Raw genomic sequence first — 23,602 nt, 5'->3', positions numbered from 1 at the left:
CCACCACCATCACCACCATCATCATCATCACCACCACCATCACCAACAACAACCGCCATTCGCCACTAAGTGGCGGTGACATCACCACGACGCTTGTGCCAGGCCATGTACACCTTGAAGCCACGTGAAGTGTCGAACGCCCGCTGACAGGAGGTCACGGAGCAGACCCAGGTGCCACGGGTCGACTGACTGAGATGACCGAGATGACTGGCTGATGCACCACCTGTGCCCCCTATTGTGCCAACTTGCTGTGCTTTAGCCACCCGGCGCTCCGCTCGTTGTTGAGAGCATCGCTCCTCCGCCCTCCGTTGTTGCTGGAGGGCGACTGCCTCCAACTGCCCAGTAGCGTCCTTCACGAGCCTCCTCCACAGAGCACAGAGTCCGATCTTGACACCGCTGGTACCAGTCATCTGCAAGTCCACTCAGCTACACGTCCTCCTGTACCACATCACTCCATCTCTTCTCTAGCCCGTGCCGTGCCGGTTTAGCCCCCTCGATCCGGCCGAACAAAAGCTGTTTAGGCATGCGGTGGCTGGGCATGCGGGCTACATGACCAAGCCAACGCAGCCTTGCCTGCCAGAGGAGCTCACCGATGGAACTTTGCCCAGATCTTTCAAGGATATGTGAGCTCCTCACACAATCCAGCCTGGATAAACCCAGGATTGATCGTAGGCAGGCCAGCCTAAATGTTTCCAACTGGCGAAGATGCTCCATTAGAGGGGTCCACGTTTTGCAAGCATAGAGAAGGGAGGGAATGACTGTGGCCGAGAAAACTTGAAGCTTCCACACAGCGCTACGCAACCGATGAAAAGACATTGCCGCTCGACTGATTCGGAGTGCGACCTCTGCTGTTAAACTGGAGCCGGTCATAAGCACACTGCCCAGGTAAGGGAAACTCTCCACTCTTTCCACTACTGCCCCATCACCGATTGGGAGTTGTGGGAGTGGAGTGTCCGATGGTACAAAATACCCAGGCAGGTGCTTAGTTTTGGTAGGGATGATGGTAAGGCCCCACCTCCAGTCTCAGCAGCAGCGTCTCCAACTCCTCCTCTGAATGAGCAGCTATTACCAAATCATCGGCGTACATAACGTGGTTGACCAATAGGGAGCTATCCCTTGATCGCACCTGGGCATCGATCAGCCTGCCATTATATCTGTACAAAATGGAAATTCCCCCGGTACAGCTATTGAAGGCTTCACGTCAAAATATATGTTAAATAATGTGGGCGCCAGAGGACATCCCTGTAGCACCCCAAGGTGTACAGGGAAAGGCTCTGACTCCCAGTCACGTAGTTTTACCCGGGCCCGCCCACCATCATGAAGGTCCTTAATGATCGTGAGCAGAGGGTCAGGGACTCCGAAAGCATGAAGAACAACCCAGAGCCCAGGCCTACTGATGGTATCATAGGCCTTGACCAGGTCAATAAAGCAGAGATGTAGGTCTTGTTGGAATTCACTACACATCTGCTGTAGCAGACGGACAGAAAAGATGTCATCTGTGCAGGACCGCCCTTTCCTGAAACCGCATTGGGGCTCCACAAGCCTCTCCTCAGCGTGCCTAGCAAGGCGATGTTGAATAATCCTTGCCGGGACCTTTCCCGGCACACTGAGGAGTGAGATGCCCCTGTAGTTGTTACAGTCTGTGCGGTCCCCCTTCTTAAAAAGAGGGGGACCACCAGGGCATCCTTCCAATCTTGCGGAACACGTCCAGTGGTCCAGACTGTTGTTATGATGTCATATAGGGCAGTCTGTGCACAAACGCCACCCTCCCTCAGCATTTCGCTTGGGAGATCATCTCTGCCCGGTGCCTTTCCTGGTCTCAGACGCCGGATCGCCTTCAGTACTTTCTCAACAGATGGCACCTCAGCCAACCACTCACAGGGGGTGGCTTCTTCCAATATTTGAGGCACCGCAGCCTCAGCAGGGTTATCCCCACTTTGTGCCATGATGTTTTCCTGGCTGAGGTATTTCTCCTCCCCCGGGATCTCACAGACATGCTTAGCAAATCTGCAAACCTGTTCCTGGGGGTCGGAGATTGGATCACCGTTTTTTCCTCTAATGATGGAAATAGGTGTGGCGCTGCAGGCTACTTTTTTGATGGAGTTAAATAGTGATTTGTGATCGCGGGCCACTGAGGCAGACTCCATCTCCTCAGCAACCTGCGACCACCACCCATCCTTGCAGCGCCTTACGGCTCTCCGAACCTCCGAGCAAACGCTGCGGTAAGCCTCCTCATTCTCTGACGTGGGATGCTGTAGCCGATGAGAGTGGGCCTGTCGCTTTTTCTCAACTATCCTGAACACCTCCTCTGTCAGCCAGGGTCTCTGGGGAGGTCTGGACCGCGTACCCAAAGCAGCCATTGCAGCTGCATGAGTTACAGAATCAGAATCAGAAACGGTTTTAATCGCCATGTAAGTTTGCACAAACAAGGAATTCACTATGGCGGGACGGTGCATACATTGAACAAGTAGGAATCTAAACTTATATAAAAGGTATACACTCTAACTATACTAACGTTACAAAGTATAAGTAATACCAAAGGGCTAAAATCTTTAAAATTATGAATAAGTAGACCTTATAAAATGCGAATGTTAAATGTTAATTAGCCGTATTAAGCAATCTTAAAATACAAAAATACAAATAAGATTACACGTTGTAAGTATGGAAAGGTGTAATTATGTAGATAAAATGTCATAGTAAGTGTAACAGTCATTTTAAGTGTAAAAGTCATTTTAAGCCCTTTGCCTTGTTGATGAGGCCAACAGCAGATGGGAAAAAACTGTTTTTATGACGTGAGGTTTTGGTCTTGATGGACCGCAGCCTTCTGCCGGAGGGGAGTAGCTGGAACAGAGAGTATCCAGGGTGCGAGGAATCGTCCGCAATCTTCCTCGCTCGCTTCAGGGTCCTCAAAGTGTGCAGGTCCTCAAGGGTTGGTAGATTACAGCCAATCACCTTCTCAGCAGTGCGGATGATACGCTGCAGTCTGCTCTTGTCCTTGGCAGTTGCAGCAGCGTACCAGACGGTGATGGAGGAGGTGAGGATGGACTGAATGATAGCTAAACCTCGCTCATTTACCCTCGACATCAGGAGGAGTGGGGGACGATGCCAACCCCAGCCGCAAGCGATGATGAAATTCTCGCTTGCAACTTTCATCAGCTAACTGAGACCAGGCCACTTTAGGTTGGAATGGGGTCCTGGGTGTACACCCACCACCGGAGTGGAAGAATGGCAGGCGCATCTTACAGATGACTAGTCGATGGTTACCACCACCATCACCACCACCATCACTACCACCACCATCACTACCACCACCATCACCACCATCACCACCACCATCACTACCATCACCACCACCATCATCACCACCACCACCATCACCACCATCACCACCACCATCACTACCACCACCACCATCATCGTACTCAGCCGGCAGTGGAGAGAGACTGACCCGGCCCATTTCATTACGATCCGTCACTTCGCTTGCTGATGTTGCTGATGATGATGATATTGAGGCTGCAGATGATGATGATATTATGCTGCTGATTATGATATTATGCTGCTGATTATGATATTAATGCTGCTGATGATATTGAGGCTGCAGATTAGCATATTGATGCTGTTGATGCTGATAATGATGCTGATGATATTGATATTGATGCTGCTGATGATATTGATGCTGCTAATAATTATTCTGATGCTGCTGCTGATTATGGTAATTCTGATGCTGCACTGCTGCTGATACTGATGATCTTGCTAATATTAATGCTGCTCAATCTTGATTTGAAACTTTCGTGACTGCAGGAATCTATACTCTTTGGTTCATTGGGCAAAGTCACGTAGGCCGAAAAAATAATAGATCACGACTTTTCGATCGCCACACAAGCAATCGTCTTCAGGTTGGTGAGAGAAACAGGCTGCTGAAACAAGTCCATACATAACTAGAGCCGAGAGGGGGGAGGGGGGAGGTGTGATTGATGCACCTCCACGGCGACGAAGAGCTGAGGAGAGGTGGCCATTGTGTCGTGAGAGATTAGCATGTAAATGTAGCATGTCAATGTAGCATGTCAATGTAGAATGTCAATATAGAATCTCAATGTAGCATGTCAATGTTGCATGTCAATGTAGCATGTCAATGTAGAATGTCAATGTAGCATGTCAATGTAGCATGTCAATGTAGAATGTCAATGTAGAATGTCAATATAGAATCTCAATGTAGCATGTCAATGTAAAATGTCAATGTAGTATGTCAATGTAGTATGTCAATGTAGAATGTCAATGTAGCATGTCAATGTAGCATGTCAATGTAGAATGTCAATGTAGAATCTCAATGTAGCATGTCAATGTAGCATGTTAATGTAGAATGTCAATGTAGAATGTCAATGTAAAATGTCAATGTAGCATGTCAATGTAGCATGTCAATGTAGCATGTCAATGTAGAATGTCAATGTAGAATGTCAATGTAGCATGTTAATGTAGAATGTCAATGTAGAATGTCAATGTAAAATGTCAATGTAGTATGTCAATGTAGCATGTCAATGTAGAATGTTAATGTAGAATCTCAATTTAGCATGTAAATGTAAAATGTCAATGTAGAATCTCAATGTAGCATGTCAATGTAGCATGCCAATGTAGCATGTCAATGTAGAATGTCAATGTAGAATCTCAATGTAGCATGTCAATGTAGAATCTCAATGTAGCATGTCAATGTAGAATCTCAATCTAGCATGTCAATGTAGCATGTCAATGTAGAATCTCAATGTAGCATGTCAATGTAGCATGTCAATGTAGCATGTCAATGTAGCATGTCAATGTAGCATGTCAATGTAGAATCTCAATCTAGCATGTCAATGTAGCATGCCAATGTAGCATGTCAATGTAGAATGTCAATGTAGAATCTCAATGTAGCATGTCAATGTAGAATCTCAATGTAGCATGTCAATGTAGAATCTCAATCTAGCATGTCAATGTAGCATGTCAATGTAGAATCTCAATGTAGCATGTCAATGTAGCATGTCAATGTAGCATGTCAATGTAGCATGTCAATGTAGAATCTCAATGCAGCATGTCAATGTAGAATGTCAATGTAGAATCTCAATGTAGCATGTCAATGTAGCATGTTAATGTAGAATGTCAATGTAGAATGTCAATGTAAAATGTCAATGTAGCATGTCAATGTAGCATGTCAATGTAGAATGTCAATGTAGAATGTCAATGTAGCATGTTAATGTAGAATGTCAATGTAGAATGTCAATGTAGTATGTCAATGTAGCATGTCAATGTAGAATGTTAATGTAAAATCTCAATTTAGCATGTAAATGTAAAATGTCAATGTAGAATCTCAATGTAGCATGTCAATGTAGCATGCCAATGTAGCATGTCAATGTAGAATCTCAATGTAGCATGTCAATGTAAAATGTCAATGTAGAATCTCAATGTAGCATGTCAATGTAAAATGTCAATGTAGAATCTCAATGTAGCATGTCAATGTAGCATGTCAATGTAGAATGTTAATATAGAATGCCAATGTAGCATGTCAAAGTAGAATCTCAATGTAGCATGTCAATGTAGCATGTCAATGTAGAATCTCAATGTAGCATGTCAATGTAAAATGCCAATGTAGAATCTCAATGTAGCATATCAATGTAAAATGCCAATGTAGAATCTCAATGTAGCATGTCAATGTCGAATGTCAATGTAGCATGTCAATGTAGCATGTCAATGTAGCATGTCAATGTAGAATGTCAATGTAGAATCTCAATGTAGCATGTCAATGTAGCATGTCAATGTAGCATGTCAATGTAGAATGTCAATGTAGAATGTCAATGTAGCATGTTAATGTAAACGAACCAAAGCAATGGTGACTGTGCTAGTGAGACATCCAGTTCGTTAGACAACGAGGTGAACAAACGAGGGACAACACCACATCGAGGGAAGGAGAGAGTCCCTCGTTTACATTGACATACTACATTGACATGCAACATTGAGATTCTAAATTGACATGCTACATTGATATGCTACATTGAGATGCTACATTGAGATTCTACATTGAGATTCTACATTGATATGTTACATTGACATGCTACATTGACATGCTACATTGACATGCTGAATTGAGATTCTACATTGACATGCTACATTGAGATTCTACATTGACATGCTACATTGACATGCTAAATTGACATTTAACATTGACATTCTACATTGACATGCTACATTTAGATTCTACATTGACATTTTACATTGAGATTCTACATTGACATGCTACATTGACATGCTACATTGACATTCTACATTGACATGCTACATTGAAATGCTACATTGACATGCTACATTGTCATGCTACATTGACATCCTACATTGAGATTCTACATTGACATGCTACATGTGGCTACAATGGCCACCTCCTCAGCTCTTCGTCGCCGTGGAGGTGCATCAATCACACCCCCCCCCCCTCTCGGCTCTATATATGTAAGGACTTGTTTCAGCAGCCTGTTTCTCTCTCCAACCTGAAGACGATTGCTTTTGTGGCGATCGAAACGTCGTGATCTATTATTTTTTCGACCTATGTGACTTTACCGAAAGAACCAAAGAGTATTGATGCTGCTGCTGATGATACTCATGATCTTGCTGTGATGATGATGATGCTGATGATGATCTTGCTGGTGATGAGGATTTCGATGCTGCTGCTGATGATACTGGCGATCTTAAATTTCGATTTAAAGCTTTCGTGACTGCAGGGATTCATCTTCTTGGTTCTTTCGGTAAAGTCACGTAGAAGGGAAGTAATAAAATAATAAAAATAAAACATAATAAAACAATTCTCACGACGTTTCGGCCACAACGCAAGTAGCCGTCCTCAGGTGAAAACCAGGTCTGTCGAGGCGACAGAGTCTGAATGAAACAGCACACGTGCTTGGAGCATGTATATAAGCTGGGTTGGAAGGGGGGATGCTGCTAATCCTGCATAATGCACGGGCATAAGTAGTACTAATCACCACATACCTGCATTTCCCATATCCCCTCCCTTTGATGCTGCTAATCCTGCATAATGCACGGGCATAAGTAGTACTAATCAAATACCTGCACTTCCCATAAATATGCTAAATTCCTCTTGATATGCATATTCTTTTGTCAAGGCGCCCGCTCTTTTTTTTCCCCCTTTCCAACCCAGCTTATATACATGCTCCAAGCACGTGTGCTGTTTCATTCAGACGCTGTCACCTCGACAGACCTGGTTTTCACCTGAGGACGGCTACTTGCGTTGTGGCCGAAACGTCGTGAGAATTGTTTTATTATGTTTTATTTTTATTATTTTATTACTTCCCTTCTACGTGACTTTACCGAAAGAACCAAGAAGACTGGTGATCTTGTTGTTGATGATGATGATATTGATGTTGTTGATACTACTGATGATGCTACTGCTGATTATGATGAACATCACAAAGGGCACGCGGGGGTTTCTTGCTGTTGATTATATTTGAGACGCGAGCGCTGTCCACGTGGCGACACGGTCACGACGAGACGCCGGAACTGGGGTCACGGTCAAGGTCAAGGCAGCTCGGGGGAGAAGGGGTAGGGTGAAGGCAGGGTCATCTCGGGGTCACGATTTAGAAGACCACCTATGGCCCAGCATCCAGGTCGGAGAGTGCCAGGGTCAAGGTGAGCTCATAGGTGAAGGGTCGTGCTGAATGCAGGCCATGGCTTAGGTCGGGTCATTGTCATCAGGGTCAATGCCGGTGTGAAGGTCAGGGTCATCTCAGAGTCGAGGTCATGCTGGCACGGGGGGTCAGAGACATGCATTATACATGGGTCAAGGTTATCTCAGGTGGAGGTCATCTCGTGTGAGGGTCAGGTCTCAAAAGACGGGCTCGGGTCCCAGACAATCCCGCGCAAGAGCCATCTCAGGGTGAGGTCATCTCAGGTGAAAGTCGAGGTCGGGGTCAGGGTGCGATCATCTCAGGTGAAAGCCAAGGTCGAGTTTGGTGTGCAGGGTGAGGACATCTCAGGTGAAAGCCAAGGTCGAGTTTGGAGTCAGATTGAGGTCATCTCAGGTGAAAGCCAAGGTCGAGTTCGGAGTCAGGGTGCGGTCATCTCAGGTGAAAGCCAAGGTCGAGTTCGGGGTCAGGTCTCAGAAGACGAGCTCGGGTCCTGGGCAGGCCGAGGCGAGGTGGGGCAGCAGTCCCCGGGGGAGGGGGTTCCCGTCCAGGCGGACGCGGCGAAGACCGCGGGGGGCCCCGGGGCCCCCTACTACACCTCCCCCTCCACACAGCGCCTGCGCGTCCAGCTCTGGGGAGCACGCACAACAACAACAACGACAACAACAACAACAACAACATTATTTTACCAGGTCAAGGCCCACTGTGCTCCGTAACTCTTTTTCAGAAGCGGTCCTGACTATCGCAATGATAGCCCAATAAAAGTGGCTTATCATGTGGAAATCTATAGCAGCAGCCAAATTCTCTAAATGCATGGTGTTGATTGTAAATGTGGAGGAAAAAAACCGGAGGACCCGGAGAAAAATCCACGGGACCTCGGGGATAGTGAGACACGCAAACTCCAAATATACAGCAGGCGTCAAGGGTTGGGATCGAACCCACGACCTCCTAGCCACCGTGGCACCTCAATGGGGATCGCACAGCAGCAGCAGCAGCATCGCCCCCTACTACCAACTTACTTCGGCAGGACCCTCTTGACAGAGAGTCTCGAGACTCGCTGAGGCTTTCCAGGCGGAATCATCGTAAATTACCACTCACATCTCCGCGTCGAAGGGGTGCTGGGTTTTGGGCACGTGGCGCGTGACACGTAGGACACGTGGCACGAGGCACGTGGGGCGCGTGGCACGTGGGTCACACGTGGTGCGTGGGGCAGGTGGCACGTGGGCCACATGGGGCAGGTAGGGCACAGGGTGCGGGATACGTGGCTCATAGGGGGCACGTGGGGCACGTGACATGTAGGGGCACGTGGACCGTTACAGTGTGCGAGTCGCTCACCACGGATGCTGTTGCCCTGCAGGTAGAGGTGCTGCAGGGAGGCAGGCAGGGCGGGCACACGGGACAGGTTGTTGAAGCTCAGGCCCAGCTCGAGGAGGGAGGCCGAGGAGTTGAATGCCTCCACCGGGATTTCGGCACTCCCCAGGGCGTTGTGGGATAGGCGCAGGTACTGCAGCTCGGGTAAGGCCTGGGGGTACCGGGGTCACCCGCCAATGGGTCATGATGGAGAGATAGAGGGGGGCGGGGGGGGGGCACAATGGGGACATGGAGATTAGACGCGGAGATGAGACGCGGGGATGGGGAGACATGGGCTCGCGCGTAGACACGCGAACACTGAGACACACCCTGGGTGATTGGGGGTCAAAGTCAGTGGCAGGGATAAAAGCGGTCGTTCAACATGATGAGGACCATCCCTCCTCCCGGAATCGGGGCCAAATCCTGGGTGCCCCTCTTTGCCAGATCCCCCCCACCCCCGTCCACGAGTTCCCCGTGGTGGTGGCGCACCCTCGTGGTGCGGCCCCGGTACTGCGCCACCACGCGCGTGCAAGGGAGACTTACCCTCCCTGGGCCTGGCCCTGACCCTGGCCTTGGCCCGGGTCGTTACCTCATCCTACCTTGGCCGTAACTGGTATACAGGAGGTCGTGGATTCGATCCCGACCCTGATGCCTGCTGTATATTTGGAGTTTGCGGCACTCTCTCCCCGTGGCGATCGCGTGAAGTGGCTTACCATCACGTGCAAAATTAATGCAGCCAAATACTCTAAACACGTGATGTTGATTGTAAATGTGTAGGGAATACCCGGGGGGACCCAGAGAAAAATCCACATGATCATGTTGAGAGACAACTCAAAATATACAGCAGGTGTCAGGGTCTGGATCGAAGCCACGACCTCCTGCATACCAGGCGAGGTAACTAACATCTCGTCTCCATGGTGCCCTTATCAACAGGATGATAAGCCACTTCAATCTTGATTTGAAGCTTTCGTGACTGCAGGAATCCATACTCTTTGGTTCTTTCGGCAAAGTCACGTAGATACAAAATTATTAATAGATCATGACGTTTCGATCACAACACAAGCTACCGTCTTCAGGTGACAGAGAGAAAGCTACTGAAACAAGGTCTTATATAGGCCTGAAATGGGTGCAGCCTCAGGGTAAGAGGGCGGGGCTAGAGATCGTCTGCCTGAGGCTGTGGAAGTGGCTATTGTATTGTGAGAGATTAGCATGTCAATGCACGAGCTCAGTATGTCGCAGCATCAGTAACTGAGCGAGAAGGACATCCAGCCCGTCAATACAAAGACATCCAACCTAATAATGCAACTCAGAGAGTCAGCTAAAATCGTTGGAAGGTTGGAAACATCACAGCAGGTTAAGACTTTACCTATTTAATCACGTCCTTCCAATGATTGCTCAATTTGTACCCATCTTCTCGGTTTGAAGTTGTGTCCGTGTTTACATATCTGGATGGCTTCATGAACACATCCTTGATGAGGGTTTGCAGAGTACCTTCGTCTTGAAGAAATCAATTTAGTGTGTGCCCACAGCGTTAAAACATTGATCCGCAACGGCAGAGGTATTGGTCCTACCGTGCTTCAGATCTGCCTAGTGTTCGCGAACACAGTCCGAGACATGTACCTTCTTTGTGGATTCTTGGAAGGCCATAAAATCTGGGTGGTCTAGCAGCAGAATGTTTTAGAGAGAGCAGCTTGGTTGGTTCAAATAGAGAAGTCGAGTTAGTGATGACATTGTTGGTTTTCGTAACTAAGCTGTTGGTAGGATCTCTATTGATAAAATAGCCACTTCCACAGCCTCAGGGAGACCATCTCTAGCCCTGCCCTCTTACCCTGAGGTTGCACCCATCTCAGGCCTATATAAGACATTGTTTCAGTAGCTGTCTCTCTGTCACCTGAAGACGGTCGCTTGTGTTGTGATCGAAACGTCGTGATCTATTAATAATTTTCTATCTACGTGACTTTACCAAAACAACCAAAGAGTATGGATAAGTCACTTCGTTGGGCTAATAGCTCAGTGGGCTTTACGTGGTAACAGTAAAATGTTTGATCAGCTTAACGACAGCACGAGAGCATCGTGAGCCCGGGACCGTTGAGTGACCCGACCTTGAGGAAGCCGCTGGGGATGGAGGGCACGAGGTTGTGGTCCAGGTAGAGCTGCTGCAGAGTCGCGGGGAGCGGCGTGGGCAGCGAGCGCAACGCGTTACCCGACAGATCCAAGCGACGCAGAGACTGGGGTGGGGGGGATACAAATACCAACTCACTCATTTAACCACTCACTCACCCACTCAGCCACTCACTTACCCACTCAGCCACTCACTCACCCACTCAGCCACTCATTCACTCAGCCACTCACTCACCGCCTCACCCACTCAACCACTCACTCACCCACTCAGCCACTCACTCACCTAATCAGCCACTCATTCACCCACGCAGCCATTCACTCGGCCACTCACTCACCCATTCAGCCACTCCCTCACCCACTCAGCCACTAACTCACTCAGCCACTCGGCCACTCACTCAGCCACTTACTCATCCACTTACTCACCCACTCAGCTACTCACTCACCCACTCATCTGCTCACTCGCCCACTCACCCACTCACTCATTCACCAACTCAGCCACTAACTCACTCAGCCACTCGGCCACTCACTCAGCCACTCACTCACCCACTCGGTCTTTCACTCATCTACTCAGCCACTCACACGCCCAAGCAGCCACTCATTCGCCCACGCAGCCACTCACTCAGCCACTCACTCACCCACTCATTTACTCACTCACCCATTCAGCCACTCACTCACCCACTCAGCCACTAACTCATTCACCCACTCAGCCACTCACTCACCTACTCAGCCACTCACTCCCCCCATTCGGCCACTAACTCAGCCACTCACTCGCCCACTCGGCCACTCACTCAACTACTCACTCACCCACTCACTCACCCACCCACTCACCCACTCACTTACCGCGGCACTCACCCACACACTCACTCACCCACCCACTCCCTGAAACACTCACCCAGACACTCAATCACCGAAACACTCACACACTCACTCATCACTCACTTACCGAGACACTCACTCCTTCACTCGCCCACTCACCAATACACCCACCCACTCACTCACCGAATCACTCACACACTCACCAAGACACTCACCCACTCACTCACTCACTCGCCAAAACACTCACACACTCACTGAGACACTCACCCATCCGATTACCGAGACACTCACCCATCCGCCCACCCACTAACAAAGACTCCCACCCGCTCCCTCACCCATTGACAATTACATTTTCACTTACATTAATTATTACACTCATCCATTACATCATTAATTTACTAACACATCGACTCATTCACGCACTCAGGGGGCTGTGGCGGGGGTGGGGTGACTTGGGCAGGGAGCGCAGTGCTAGTCCATTGATACTCATTCAACCTCTCATTCACTCTCTCATTCAATCATTCACCCTGTCACTCACTCTCAAATTCACTCTCTTATTGTCTTAGCCATTCATCTAATTCACATAAATTTACCATATGATTCGCTATCTCATTCACTCTTTCATTCACTGAGCCATTTACTATCTCATCCATGCAGTCGTGCACTCATTAATTATTATTCACTATGTCAGTCACTTTTATTCACTCATTCATTGTCATTCGCTTCATTTAATATTTCGCTAATCAATTTTCATTCACTCTTATCCGCCCTCCCATTCAGCCTCTCATTTACCTTCATATTCACCCTCTCACTTATTCACCCCCTGCCCCCCTCTCCCCCCGTCCCCACTCACCTTGAGGGACCCTAGGGCCCCAAACCCCCCCTCTCCCAGGAGGTTGTTGTGCATCAGCAGTGAGGTGAGGTTGTGCAGCGTTCCCAACGTGCCGCCCGCCACCGACGAGATGCGGTTGTGGCCCAGGCGCAGGTCCAGCAGGGACAGCGGCAGGGAGGGGGGCACCTGGGGGTCCGGGGAGGGGGGGGCGGTGCGGGGGGAGATTGCGGGGGGAGGCCGGGGGGTTGGCAGTCGCCATTGGGGTCGGGGAGAGGGGTCACCGGGGCTGTGCGAGCATGAGCGGTTGATGGTCGTCGTGGTGAGGATTGTGATGGCGATGATGGTGAATGCGATTGGTGGCGAGGAGTGCGATGGTGGTGAGGAGTGTGATGGTGGTGATGATGAGGAGTGTGATGGTGGTGATGGTGGGTGGTGAGTGCCATCGTGGTCGTGGTGGTGGCGGTGGTGTGGATTGTAATGGTGATTATGGTGAGTGTGATGGTGGTGGTGAGTGTGATGGTGGTGGTGAGTGGTGGTCAGTGTTGGCGGTGGTGATGAGTGGTGGTCCTGATGAGTCCGTCTGCTACAGCAGAGGTGTAATAAATTCCAACAAGACCTTCATCTCTGCCTTATTGACCTGGTCAAGGCCTATGATACTGTAGGGGTGTCAGGGGAAGGTTTCCCACCAACAGGAGGGGGAGTGGGACGGTGACAGGGGAAGGGGGAGGAGCAAGCCAGGAGATATGAGGGAGAGAACGGGCGGGAAGAAGGATTGGTTGGCGGGAACGAGATTGGGACGGCTGGGGAACGAGGTGTGGATGGGAGAAAAAGAATAAAAGACGAACCCCCTGCAACCTTGTGTCGGCTCACCTTTACAATACCATCAGTAGGCCTGGGCTCTGGGTTGTTCTTCGTGCTTTCAAAGTCCCTGACTTTCTGCTCACATTTATTAAAGGCCTTCATGATGGTGGGCAGGCCCGGGTAAAACTACGTGGCTGGGAGTCCGAGTCATTCCCTGTTCACCTTGTGGTGCGACAGGGATGTCCTCTGGCTTCCACGTTATTTGCCATATATTTCGATCATGTAGCTCGTGAAGCCTTCGATGGCTGTACTTGAGGAATTTCCATCTGGTACAGATACAATGGGAGGCTTATCGATGCCAGGGTGCGGTCAAGGGATGGCTCCCTATTGGTCAGCCATGTTACGTATGCCGATGATCTGGTAATTGCTGTTCACTCAGAGGAGGAGTTGGAGGCGCTGCTACTGAACCTGGAGCGTGCTACTAAGAGGTCGAGCCTTATCATCAGCTCCACCAAAACTAAGCACCTGCCTGGGTATTTTGTATCATCAGACACTCCACCCCCACAACTCCCAATTGGTGATGGGGCAGTTGTGGAGAGGGTGGAGAGTTTCCAATACCTGGGCAGTGTACTTATGACCAGCTCCGAATCACTCGGGCAGCATTATATTTTCATTGGCTGTGTAATGCTGTATGGAAGCTACCTGGTCTGCTACTCCGCACGAAGCTACGGGTCTTCTCGGCCACAGTCATGCCCTCCCTTCATTTGCGCCGGTTACAAACATTCAGGCTGGCATGCTTACGATCAATCCTGCGTTTGACCAGACTGGACCGGCTGCGGTTTGACAGCAGAGGTCTCACTCCGAATCAGTCGAGCGGCATTATCTTTTCATCAGTTGCTTAACGCTGTGTGGAAGCTACCTGGTATGTCGCTCCACACGAAGCTTTTGGTCTTCTCGGCCACAGTCATGCACTCCCTTCTCTACGCTTGCGAAATGTGGACCCCCCTAATGGAACATCTTCGCTAGTGAGAAATATATAGGCTGGCCTGCCTACGATCCATCCTGGGTTTAACCATGCTGGATTGTGTGAGGAGCTCTCAAACCCTTGAAAGATCTGGACAAAGTCCCATCGGTGAGCTCTTCTCCAAGCAAGGCTGCGTTGGCTGGGTCATGTAGCCCGCATGCCCAGCCACTGCATGCCTAAATAGCTTTTGTTCGGAGCTGAATGGGTACGGCACAGGCTGGAAAAGAGATGGAGTGATGTGATACAAGAGGATGTGGAGCTGAGTGGACTTGACTATGACTGGTACCAGCGGTGTCAAGATCGGCCTCTGTGGAGGAGATTTGTGAAGAACACCATTGGGCAGTTGGAGGCAGTCCCCCTCCAACAACAACGGAGGGCGGTGGAGCGACACTCACAACAACGAGTGGAGCGCCGGGGGGCTAAAACACAGCAAATTAGCACAGTAGGGGGCACAGGTGGTGCATCATCCAGTCATCTCAGTCAGTTGACCCATGGCACCTAGGTCTGCCCCGTGACCTCCTGCCAGCGGGCGTTCGACACTTCACGTGGCCTCAACGTGAACATAGCCTGGCACAAGCGCCGTGGTGACGTCACCGCCACTTCGTGTTGTTGTTGTTGGTGGTGAGTGTTGCTGGTGAGCGTTGGCGGTGGTGGTGGTGAGCCACCTGGGTGAGGTTGTTGAAGTCGAGGTAAAGTCTCTGCAGCTCCCCGAGGCGTGCGAGAGCTCCGCTGTCCAGCTCAGTGATCTGGTTCCTCTGCAGCACGAGCCATTCCAGGCGCGTGGCGTTCCTCAGCGCACCCTCCGGCACCACGTCCAGCTGGTTATCCTGCATAGAGTTGCTCACTCGCTCACTAACCCACTAGCCCACCCACTCGCTCACCTACTGACCCAATCACTCACCCACCCACCCACTCACCCACCTTCTCACCCACCCACTCACCCCCGCCCCCCCTCCCCCACTCACTCGCTCACCCACTCGCCCACTCACCCATCCATTCACTCAACAACAACCACCATTCGCCCCTAAGTGGCGGTGACATCGTCACAGCGCTGGTGCCAGGCCAGGTGCACCTTGAGGCCTCGTGAAGTGTTGAACGCTCGCTGCTGGTAGGAGGTCACGGGACAGACCCAGGTGCTATGGGTTGACTGACTGAGATGACCTGTGCTCCCCCACTGCGCCAACTCATTGCGTTTTTAGTCACTCGGTACTCCGCTCGTTATTGTTGAAGGACGACTGCCTCCAACTGCCTAGTAGCAGCATCCTTCACAAACCTCCAGAGAGGTCAATCTTGACACCGCTGGTACCGGTCATCGGCACGTCCACTCAGCTCCACATCCTCCTGTACCACATCAGGCAGGCGCATCTTACAAATGGCAAGACGATGGTCAGTGGGCTAATCGGCTCCATGGTAGGCCCTGGTGTCAAGGACATGGGCCCACATTTGCTGTTCAGGAACTATGTAGTCCAGCAGATGTCCTTGCTCGGACCCGGCGGGCATCACTGATGTTGTGTCAATGTGTCGATGCCGAAAGAGCGCGTTAGTGATTACAAGTCGAATGGGCTGCACAGAAAGTCGAGCGGCCTCCTACCGTCAGGGCCTTTATAAGGTCGCCAAACCCCCAAACGTGGCCAAGCCCGAGAAGGCTGTGCCATAGCAGCGATCGCCCCCAGACAATTTGAAATCACTCCGTCACAGCCTCCTGCCGTCGTAAGCGAGACCCGCGCTGATAAATGTGACATAGAGCGTCGCAGCAGCTCATTGGGGCCCTTACCGCTGCATAAGATTGCAAAAAAGAAAAAATCTAAATCCCAGCTGATCTGTTCCACGCCTTTAAATAACTTCAGCTCAATCGCCGCCATCATGGCCCACTCAGGCATGAAATTCACCTGACGGGGTGACTCCCGAGGGGCAACTTTAGCCAGCACTTGGGATGTTCATCTTCGATGGGGCGGAGGGGGGGGGGTAAAGCCACCCCCGCCACCACCACCGTTCATCACCTCCCGTCGATGGAAGACTGTTCCATCCCTCGGAGTGATTGGAGCCAGAACCGGACCAGCAGAACCTCCTGTAGACCACAGAGGTCCCAGGTGGTACCGGTCCAGCTCCCCAGTCATCCATGTTCCCAGTCAATCACAAACCTGCTCGCCCAGGCACTCACTCAACCGCTTACCTGCTCACTCACCCGGTCACCTATTTACACACCCACACTTATCCACTCACCCGACGCTGACCCGGTTATTCACGTGCCGAGTTCCTCACCCGGTCGCTCACTCACCACGTCACTCGCTCTCCCAGTCACTCACCACGTCACTCACTCACCAACTCACTCACCACGTCACTCACTCGCTCAGTCACTCACCACGTAACTCGCTCGCCCAGTCACTCACCACGTCAGTCGCTCGCCCAGTCACTCACCACGTCACTCGCTCGCCCAGTCAATCACCACGTCACTCACTCACCAAGTCACTCACCACGTCACTCACTCGCTCAGTCACTCACCACGTCACTCGCTCGCCCAGTCACTCACCACGTCACTCGCTCACCCAGTCACTCACCACGTCAGTCGCTCGCCCAGTCACTCACCACGTCACTCGCTCGCCCAGTCACTCACCACGTCACTCGCTCGCTCAGTCACTCACCACGTCACTCGCTCGCCCAGTCACTCGCCACGTCACTCACTCACAAAGTCACTCACCAAATCACTCGATCGTCCAGTCACTCACCACGTCACTCGCTCGCCCAGTCACTCGCCATGTCACTCACTCACCAAGTCACTCACCACGTCACTCGCTCGCCCAGTCACTCACCACGTCACTCGCTCGCCCAGTCACTCACCACGTCACTCGCTCGCCCAGTAACTCACCACGTCACTCACTCACCAAGTCACTCACCACGTCACTCGCTCGCCCAGTAACTCACCACGTCACTCACTCACCAAGTCACTCACCACGTCACTCGCTCGCCCAGTAACTCACCACGTCACTCACTCACCAAGTCACTCACCACGTCACTCGCTCGCCAAGTCATTCACCACGTTACTCACTCACCAAGTCACTCACCAAGTCAATCGCTCGCCCAGTTACTCACCACGTCACTCGCTCGCCCAGTCACCCACCACGTCACTCACTCACCAAGTCACTCACCACGTCACATGCTCGCCCAGTCACTCACTACGTCACTCACTCACCAAGTCACTCACCACGTCACTCGCTCGCCCAGTCACTCACCACGTCACTCACTCACCAAGTCACTCACCACGTCACTCGCTCGACCAGTCACTCGCTCACCCAGTCACTCGCTCACCACGCCACTCGCTCACCAAGTCACAGACCCGTCTGACAGCGCTTGGCTGCACCTGTTCCATTGTAAAGGTGCCTCTCTTTCCCGTCTGTTAAAGGGCCCCTTCTCTTAAAGGGACCCTTCTCTTACCCCTCTCTTAAATATTGACACGTTCTACTTAATTAAATAGACTTTTTAATAAATGTTTTCTCCTACAACATCAGAGTGCAGCGCCACGTTAAATACGCACTACAATGACAATAGTTTCAAGCGATTTGAAGCATGTTTTATTTGGGGGAGGGGGCGAGCTTTGTGACGTCATATTTGAGGGGGGTCAGTCTTTTTATGACGCCGTGTGACGAGGGGGGGGGTCAAAAATCGTCAAAAATCGCGTGACGTTATTTGTGGACGGCCCCTAAAGGGACCCTTCTCGTAAATGTACAAGTCTTAAAGGGACCCCCTCTTAAAGAGACGCATCTCTGAAAGGAAAATGTATTAAAGGGAATCGACTATTGAAGGTACAGTCCATGCCTGAAGGGGACATGTTTTACAGGGACGCGTCTCTTAACGGTACCCGCCGCTTAAAGGGATACGATCCTAAAAGGGACCCGCCTCTTAAAGGGATCTGTTTCTTAAATGGGACCCGCCTCTTAAAGGGACCTGTTTCTTAAAGCGATCCGCATCTTAAAGGAATCCTCTTAAATAAACCTGTCTCTTAAAGGGACCCGACTCTTAAAGGCACTCAACTCTTAAAGGGACCCGTTTCTTAAAGGGAACCCGCCTCTTAAAGCGATCCGCCTCTTAAAGGGACCCGTCTCTTAAAGATATCCGTGTCTTTAAAATGGACCCGCCTCTTAAAGGGACCCGCGTCTTAAAGGGTACCCGCCTCTTCAAGGGACCCGTCTTTTGAAGGAACCCGCCTCTTAAAGAGTACCCATCTCTTAAAGGGTACCCTCTCTTAAAGGGTACCCACCTCTTAAAGAGTACCCATCTCTTAAAGGGTGCCCATCTCTTAAAGGGTACCCCTCTCTTAAAGGACAACCACCTCTTAAAGAGTACCCATCTCTTAAAGGGTACCCCTCTCTTAAAGGGTACCCACCTCTTAAAGAATACCCATCTCTTAAAGGGTACCCTTCTCTTAAAGGGCACCCATCTCTTAAAGGGCCCCGTTTCTCACGCACCTGGAAGAACGCGAAGCGGATCCTCGCCGGGATGGGCGGCATCACCTTGAGGCCGCGACCGTCACAGTAGAGGGACTCGGGCCAGCGCGCCGGGCACTCACACTCCGCGGGGCAGTCCCCCTGCGGCGTGCCCCCCTGCAGCGGGGCAGGGCTCCCCCCCTCCTGCCGGGGTCGGTAGTAGTTGAGGCCGGAGGCCGACCCCACCACCGCTGCCGCCAGCAGCAGCAGCAGGAGAGGCGCCATTCGGGCGAGCTGCCAGAACGGGGAGCCCGGGCGAGCCATTGCTCTTGGGTTGATGCTGAGGAATGGCGCTGTCAGTGACGCACGCGAGGTCCCTGCACGAGACGGGGATCGGTACAGGGTGGGTCCCGTGAGAGACGGGAAGGGAAGGGTCCCTTTAAGAGAGGTCCCTTTAAGAGCAGTGTCCTCCACTCATTGTCAGAGAGGGTGATGATGGGGGGGGGCACTTTCGCCGACAAGACATCGTCAGTAGTGTGAGGAGGGCCCCCCACTCCATTTGAAACCATTGTTGGGTTCGTCACAGCATCACAATGACGACGACGAGGTGGGAATGCGCTTCGCTGTGTATTGCTGCAGGCCGCACTGCAGGCCACCGCGAGCCTTGCAATGAAGAACCACTACTTGGAGGGTGGGGGAGGTGGGTTAGGGAGGCCCTCGCAAGACATCGGCCTGGGTGGTGGTGGCTCCACCGCCACACGGCGCTTCCTGGAAGGTCGCTCCATGGCACACGGCTGTCGTTAGACTCACTTGCCGTGAGCGTCGAGGCGCTGTGCCCTGCGTCTGTTCCATCTGTACGGGGATAGAGTGTTTCCCCCTCGCACGTACGCGCATGTACTCTCTCCCCGGGTGCTCCGGTATCTTCCCACACGTAAAAGCACCCAATGAATTGGCCGATAACACCTTCATATGTAGAGGGTTGCAGAGCTTGAGGGGGGGAGAGGCAAGCCCCCACCCTCCCCCCTGCTCGTTACGCCGCTCTTGGCTGTGTGTGGCCAGGCCATTTTTCCGTACAACGATGATGATGGGTGACCGGGACTCTCCTCCTGTGGTCCACCCCCCCCCCTCAGGATGTGGAATTCACGTCCGTTGGACTGTGTGCGTGTGTGCCTACGTGTGTGTTTCACGGTAGTGTAGCAGTCAGCGCGCCGCGCTACGAACCTGGCGACCCGGATTCGATTCCTGCTCGCGGTCACCACCAGTGGCGATTATCTTAACCGGTCTTGGGCGTCCCCTAGGGCGACTCAGCCTCAATTGAGTACCTGGTGCGGTGTGTAGTTAACATCGCCATTGGGGAGACAAAGGCGGCCGGGCGTGGTGTTGGCCACCCTCCCCTTCATGTACCGTGCCGGCCTTCACAAGTATTCGCGAACAGCACTTCTCCCAACAGTCTGCGAAAGGCTATCCGAGGGATCTTTGTCTTTTTGTTTAACGGTGGGCAAAGGAGCGACGCTCACAACAACGAGCGGAGCGCCGGGTGGCTAAAACGCAGCAAGTTGGCACAGTGGGGGACAGAGGTGGTGCATCGGCCACTCATCTCAGTCAGTCAACCCCATGGCACCACCTGGGTCTGTCCCGTGACCTCCTGCCAGCAGCGAGCCTTCGACACTTCATATGACCTCGGAGTGCACCCAGCCTGGCACAGGCGCCGTGGTGACGTCACGGCCACTTAGTGGCGAATGGCGGCTACTGTTGTCGTTGTTGTGTACACCGGATCCAAGGCGCTTTAGCAGGGTAAAATATTAATATTGTGATTAAGAGATGGGAGCGAGAGGTCCTATTGAATGGAGCGGTCAAGATGCGTTCCGTTGTTCACGCAACGGATTCCTTAGTGCAGGGGGCGTCGAGCTCCGTTGGCTACCATCATCACCATCTTCACGGTGCGAAATAAGTTCAACATTCATCATCAATATCATCACTCGAAGAAGCAACAGCATCAGGAGCATCATCAGCAGCAGCTGCAGCAACCGCGTGCATCGCTCACAATAGTAACAACGTTATTAACATCACCATCATCAAAGACAAAGACAAAGGTCCCCCATATAGCCTTAACAGACTGTTGGGGCAAGTGCTGTTCGTGAGCACCTATGAAGGCCGGCACGGCACCCGAGGGGGTGGGTGGCCAGCACCACGCCCGACCGCCTTTGTCGCCCTAGTGGCGATGTTTACACACCGCACCATGTACTCATTTCAGGCTGAGTCAACCTAGAGGAGGCCCATGACCAATTCAGATAATCGTCACTTGCGTTGATCATCGTCACCATCATCAGCATCATTATCCACCTTCACCATCATCACCATCGTCATCACCGTCTGCATCATCGTCATCACCACCCCCACCATCCTCACCATCACCATGATCATCATCATCAACACCTTCATCACTCCCAACATCATCGGCGTCACCACCATCATCATCATCATGATCACCGATGTCAACATACACACCATCATCACTTTATTCATCACCACCATCATTATCAGTACCACCACCATCATCACCATCTTCATCACTACCACCATCATTATCATTACCACCACCATCATCACAATCTTCATCACCACCATCATTATTATCATCACCACCACCATCATCACCATCTTCATCACCACCACCATCATTATCATCACCACCACCTTCATTATCATTACCACCACCATCATCCTTGTCTCTGGATCTCGGTCTCTGGGTCTCGCACTCTGCCGTGTGCCCTTACCTCTGCTGCTCTCGTCTCCCGTCTCTCTCCCTCTCTCGATCTGCTCGGTTCTCTCCTCTCTCGCTCTCGAGTCACGTGTCCTGTGACCCTTGAGCAATAATGAGACCCCTACCCCTGCCTCCCCACTCCTGCCCTCCCCACTCCCCCATACCCCTGCCCCTCCCCCAGCCCAGGATAAGGGATACGCGAGGTATGTGAACACACACACAAAGACACACACACATACACGTGTGTACACGCACACAAACACGTGCACACGTGTTTGCAGCAACAACTGCCGATCGCCACGGTGCTTGTACCAGGCTGGGTGCACTTTGAGGTCATCACGTGCGGTGTCCAAGGCAGGAGGTCACGCGACTGACCCAGGTGCCATGGGTCCGGTGACTGAGATGACTGGCAGATGCACCACCTATACCCCCAACTGTCCCAATTTGCTGCGTTTTAGACACCCGACGCTCCGCTCGTTGTTGTGAGCGTCGCTCCTCCGCCCTCCGTTGTTGCTGAGGGCGACTAAGAGTATGCCTCCTTCAACGAGCCTCTTCCATAGAGGCTGATCATGACACCACTGGTACCAGTAATTGACAAGTCCACTCAGCTCCACATGCTCCCGTAGCGCGTCACTCCATCTTTTCTCCAGCCCGTGTCGTGCCCGTTTAGCCCCCTCGATCTGGTCAAACAAAATCTGTTTCGGCATGCGGTGGCTGGGCATGCGGGCTACATGACCCAGCCAATGCAGCCTTGTCTGCCGGAGGAGCTCACTGATGGGACTTTGTCCAGATCTTTCAAAGATTTGTGAGCTCCTCACACAATCTTGCCTGGTTAAACCCAGGATGGATTGTAGGCAGGCCAGCCTGAAGGTTTATAACCGGCGCAGATGTTCCAATAGAGGGGTCAACATTTCAAAAGCATAGAGAAGGGACGGCATGACTGTGGTCGAGAAAACCCGACGCTACGTGTGGAGCGACAGACCAGGTAGCTTCCACAGCATTACGCAAATACACGGTTACGGACATATATAAACACACTCGTACTATTACACACACAAAGATTACCCTCTAGTCCCGGCCTTCATAGGTGCTTGCTAACAGCACCTATGAATGCCGGAACAGTGAGCACATACAAAGGCTGGCATGGCACGCTAGGGGGGTGGTGGTTTACACACCGCGCAAGGTGGAGGCCCAGGATAATCGTCACTGTTGTTGGCCATGATTCTGATTCTGAACTCGGGTGGCCGCTAACCGCTGCGCCACCGCTCCCCACACAGGCACAAAGCAGAGCATTTCACCTTCAAACAGACACCCTCCCCCCTACCCCCTCCAGCCCGACCCCTGAGACCCCTGGGACCCGGTGACCCCTTAACCCCGGGGTGCCACGATCCCTTCAAAGGGGTCCGATGCCTGGCGGGGGAGGGGGGCCACGTGGATCTGGTTAGAGACGCGTTCCCTCCCTCTCTCCCACACTCCTCCATTATGAATCACGCTCAATCCATCATCAACATCATCCCTAACGCTCCTCCTACATCACCACAGCTTCTACATCAACAACATCATTATCGTTATTCCTACAACATCATCACCATAGCTTCTACATCTATATCATCGGCATAATCAGCAGCCCATCATAAAGGCGTCTACATCATCATCAATATTACGTTTTACTACTACAACATAATCAACAGCACCATCCCATCCTAGGTTTACATCATCAACAACAACATACCTAGGACAAACCGAAAACCGGTTTTAACTGGGTTTGTCCATACGGTTTGCGGCTACAATGTTAATCACACTTTATAAAGTTAGCTA

General features: G+C 51.5%; 1 protein-coding gene across 1 annotated transcript; it reads right to left on the bottom strand.

Annotated features, from left to right (window-relative positions):
* Nucleotides 1-2,382: 2,382 nt before the first annotated feature.
* LOC133356719 (fibromodulin-like) lies at nucleotides 2,383-21,894 on the bottom strand. The gene is made up of 7 exons (XM_061574363.1): nucleotides 21,798-21,894; nucleotides 19,063-19,397; nucleotides 15,265-15,426; nucleotides 12,796-12,960; nucleotides 11,108-11,233; nucleotides 8,991-9,177; nucleotides 2,383-8,286 (listed from the first exon to the last, which is right to left on the bottom strand). The coding sequence occupies exons 2-7, from the start codon at nucleotides 19,342-19,344 to the stop codon at nucleotides 8,129-8,131; spliced, it is 1,080 nt and encodes a 359-aa protein (XP_061430347.1). The 5' UTR covers nucleotides 19,345-19,397; nucleotides 21,798-21,894; the 3' UTR covers nucleotides 2,383-8,128.
* Between the last annotated feature and the right edge of the window lie 1,708 nt (nucleotides 21,895-23,602).

Source organism: Lethenteron reissneri, chromosome 55 (assembly GCF_015708825.2).
Source record: "Lethenteron reissneri isolate LAM-NWPU_2019-01 chromosome 55, ASM1570882v1, whole genome shotgun sequence".
NCBI classification, from domain to species: Eukaryota; Metazoa; Chordata; class Hyperoartia; order Petromyzontiformes; family Petromyzontidae; genus Lethenteron; species Lethenteron reissneri.
Note: the sequence above shows the minus strand (reverse complement) of the source record. Positions and strands in the feature narration are given on the sequence as shown.

Coding starts and splice junctions, on each gene's coding strand:
- LOC133356719 (XM_061574363.1), bottom strand. CDS start 19,344: ATGGCTCGCCCGGGCTCCCCGTTCTGGCAGCTCGCCCGAATGGCGCCT. Junction 11,234..12,795: donor GGGCCCTAGGGTCCCTCAAG/GTGAGTGGGGAC, acceptor CCCCCACCCCAG/TCTCTGCGTCGCTTGGATCT. Junction 8,287..8,990: donor GCAGGGCAACAGCATCCGTG/GTGAGCGACTCG, acceptor CGTGCTCCCCAG/AGCTGGACGCGCAGGCGCTG.